Raw genomic sequence first — 3,038 nt, forward strand, 5'->3', positions numbered from 1 at the left:
CGCCTTGCTTGATATCGGAAAGGGCAAGCGAGAGGCCACGTATACAATACTGTCGTCATAGACTGCCGCGGAATCGTCTTTTGGGGCTTGACGCAGTAGGGGACTTCTTAGGGGAACAGAGAAGTCTTGGCCCCTTTATTCGTTCAAACACGTCAGCAAAGCGACGCACGCGTATACGCATCGACATCTCCGCCACGGCACGTGCGCACCTCGATCGAGGATTATTATTATTTCTCACCTTGGACAAGAAGGGCTCCTTTTTGCGAAATGTCAGCTGCAGAGTCCTCGCCAACCTCCCCCGGCCCGACAGGAGTGCGCATGGCAGCGTCTGCGGCGACCACTGCAGCTGAATCGTTGACAGCCGCAACTACCACCGCGAACACAACGTTTACCGTAACGACCACTGGCAGTGGTTCGAAAGGGTTTCAAGTCACACACACGAGCTACCAACACTGCAGTGCTCCCTTCCGCGCCGCCTCGCCACCCATTGCACCGGCAGAATTCTCTGGCCCCCGGACGAGCGGTCCCCCAGGGTCTCCACTGCAGTCTCCACTACTGCCCCCGAGTGTCTATGGAGCTGTGACACTGTCGCCGTATTTACACAATCGGTCCTCTTCCTCATCCTCTGTGCAATCTGCGGCAGCGGCCGACACGCCGCCACTTGCCCCCCGCACCACCGCTGTACCGCTCATCACGCCGCGCTACCAAAAAAAAAGCTGCACGGCGCATCACATAAGCGTGACGGATAGCTTCCCAACACAGCAGACGCCGTCAGAAGCATTGCGGCAAGAGGCAACCGAGCGCATGACGATCCAAAACGGTCCGATGCAGTACGACCAAGAGGTACACTTTCACACCTACGATGTGTACCGCAACGGCAAGCGGCAGATTCACGCCCGTAGTGTAGGCTACAGCAGCGATGGCGACTTGGTAATGATGCGTGAGGACTACTCGGAACCAAGCGACGTGGACAACGGTTTCGTGCGCAAACGGACGGAGATCTCGGACCCGACTGTGCTGGACCCGCGAGCGCGGCGGCCTTTGACGGAAAAGGAAATAAACAGCAACAGGAAACTCCACCTGAACCGCGCGCGATACAAGAAGTACCCAGGCATTCGCGCCCCCAAAAACCGTAAGGTGCGGAACCGCCTCCTGAACGACTACTTTGCACACGAGCTGGCACGAGAGATTCTCGTCCAGGCACAGAAGTGGCGTAAGCTGAAAGAGGACGAGGCAGAAACGACTGTGGGGCCGTCGTTTACCGACCTGCCAAAGGCGGTGATACACGCGTTTGATCTCGAAGGAGAGGAACAGCTGCTGGAGTTCGAGCGACTGCGCATTCATCCTGACGTGCTGGCGCCGCAGCTACGCAACGTCCGAGCGCCAGTGAACCCCGACTCGCCAGAGGGTCGCTTCCAGGGCCTTAACACGCGTCTGCGCGGCGAGCTGCAGCACGCCTTGAACAGCGAGTTCATGACGCAGCAGATCGAAGACCTCGAGGTGCACTTTTCTGACTTCATCAAGGACAGGTCCAAGTCGCCGGAATCGCTTGTTTTTCATTTTCGCGACGGCTACGGTCGGCTCATCTGCCACGGGGTGGCTGCCTACTACCTGCTAGTGTCCGAGTCTCGTACGGTTATGGACGGGAGCGGGACGAAGCTAACGTATGTCTCGCTCCCCCAAACGCGTCGTCACGGCGTTCGTGCCGTCAATCCGCCGCAGGTGCCGCTCCTACTCGTGCTGAAACGAAACCGCCGAAATTTGCCCGCCAAGCACAGTCTTTCCGCCCAGACGACGCCGTGCCTTGCGCCAACGCCAGACACGGTTGCACCGCCGCCGGAGCTGCGGCTGGAAGGCGATATCTTTAGCCAGAAGACCGGGGTAGACGGCGCAGATGTGATGTCGCCTCTTTACCTTAATGCACCGCCAATGCCGAGCGAAAAATTGCAGCCGAGTAGCGACGATGACCTTGTTGGTGATGGAATGGCTGCACGCGGGCACGTGGCCGGCGCTCAACAGATGGAGAACGCCGGAAGGAACCCAACCGTATTTTGCACCGTGCATATGAAGCTGCCGATCGCTGACCCGCTTCCGATCTACATTCCCATGCTGCGCTTGACGCTCGTAGTAGAGCAGCGGGAGAACACCGCAGAGCAGCTGGATGCGGCGAGTGCTGGCGCCTCGCCGGATTTGGGGCCGACCACGCTCGCAATGACAGCGACTCAGCGAAAGAAGATCCGCAAGGCGGATAGACTGCGCTCTGCTGAGGCTTCACAGGACGACTCGTGCACCTGTCGGTGACTCGCCTCTTTGACCTCATGAGCGCCTCCGGGGAGGGTGGAGGGCGAAAAAGAAGTACAGCAGACTGCGAGTACCACACATGAGGCGTACATAGCCGATGAACGCACTTGGTGTATTGGCCACGTATGTGTGATTAGACTGATGATAGTTAGTGTCAACCCAGCTTTTCTCTTTATTTGCCTCTTTTGTAGGCTGCTGCTGCTGCTGCTCTCTGCAGAAGTGTTTGTATGCGGCTTTCAGCGCATGACCCTTGATGTGTGGACGAATTGCCCAGTGTCTCCTTTATTAGGACAGCACGGATGTGCAACGGTCGATGGGCGATCTATATATATTTTTGATTTGGTGGTGGTGGGGAGTTGGCACCGGTTGCCTGCCCTTGCCTTCCCTCTTTCTCTGTGAAGGTGCAGGCAGACGTTCAAGGGAGTAGTGGTGGAGTGCAATAAAAGTGCTACTATTTTCTCGCGTGCGTCTCTCCCTCGCTCTCTCTCTCTCTCTGATTCAATGTGTGGCTGTTGTGCTCCTCACCAGCCTTTTACGCTTCTCGTTGAGTGCAGTCGAACATTTCCTTTTTGTGTGTTGCGTCTTCCACTACGTTGTTCATGTTGCTCATTTTCGTTTTCTGTTTCGTTTCATATCGCCTGTTTGGCGTCTGAAACTGGCTACGTGATTGCACCGGGGCCCTTGGGTGCTTTGGGATTCGTCTCGTCTGCCCCTCTGCACAGCGACTCGCAAACACA

At 57.0% G+C, this 3,038-nt stretch overlaps 1 protein-coding gene across 1 annotated transcript; it reads left to right on the forward strand.

Moving 5' to 3' along the window:
* Window positions 1-267: 267 nt before the first annotated feature.
* On the forward strand, window positions 268-2,301 carry LBRM_14_1260 (conserved hypothetical protein; the record flags this gene model as incomplete). Its single annotated transcript, XM_001563362.1, has 1 exon — window positions 268-2,301. One exon carries the CDS (start codon window positions 268-270, stop codon window positions 2,299-2,301), a length of 2,034 nt encoding a protein of 677 aa, XP_001563412.1.
* Between the last annotated feature and the right edge of the window lie 737 nt (window positions 2,302-3,038).

The sequence above is a fragment of the Leishmania braziliensis genome, chromosome 14, assembly GCF_000002845.2.
Source record: "Leishmania braziliensis MHOM/BR/75/M2904 complete genome, chromosome 14".
In the NCBI taxonomy this organism is placed as follows: domain Eukaryota; phylum Euglenozoa; class Kinetoplastea; order Trypanosomatida; family Trypanosomatidae; genus Leishmania; species Leishmania braziliensis.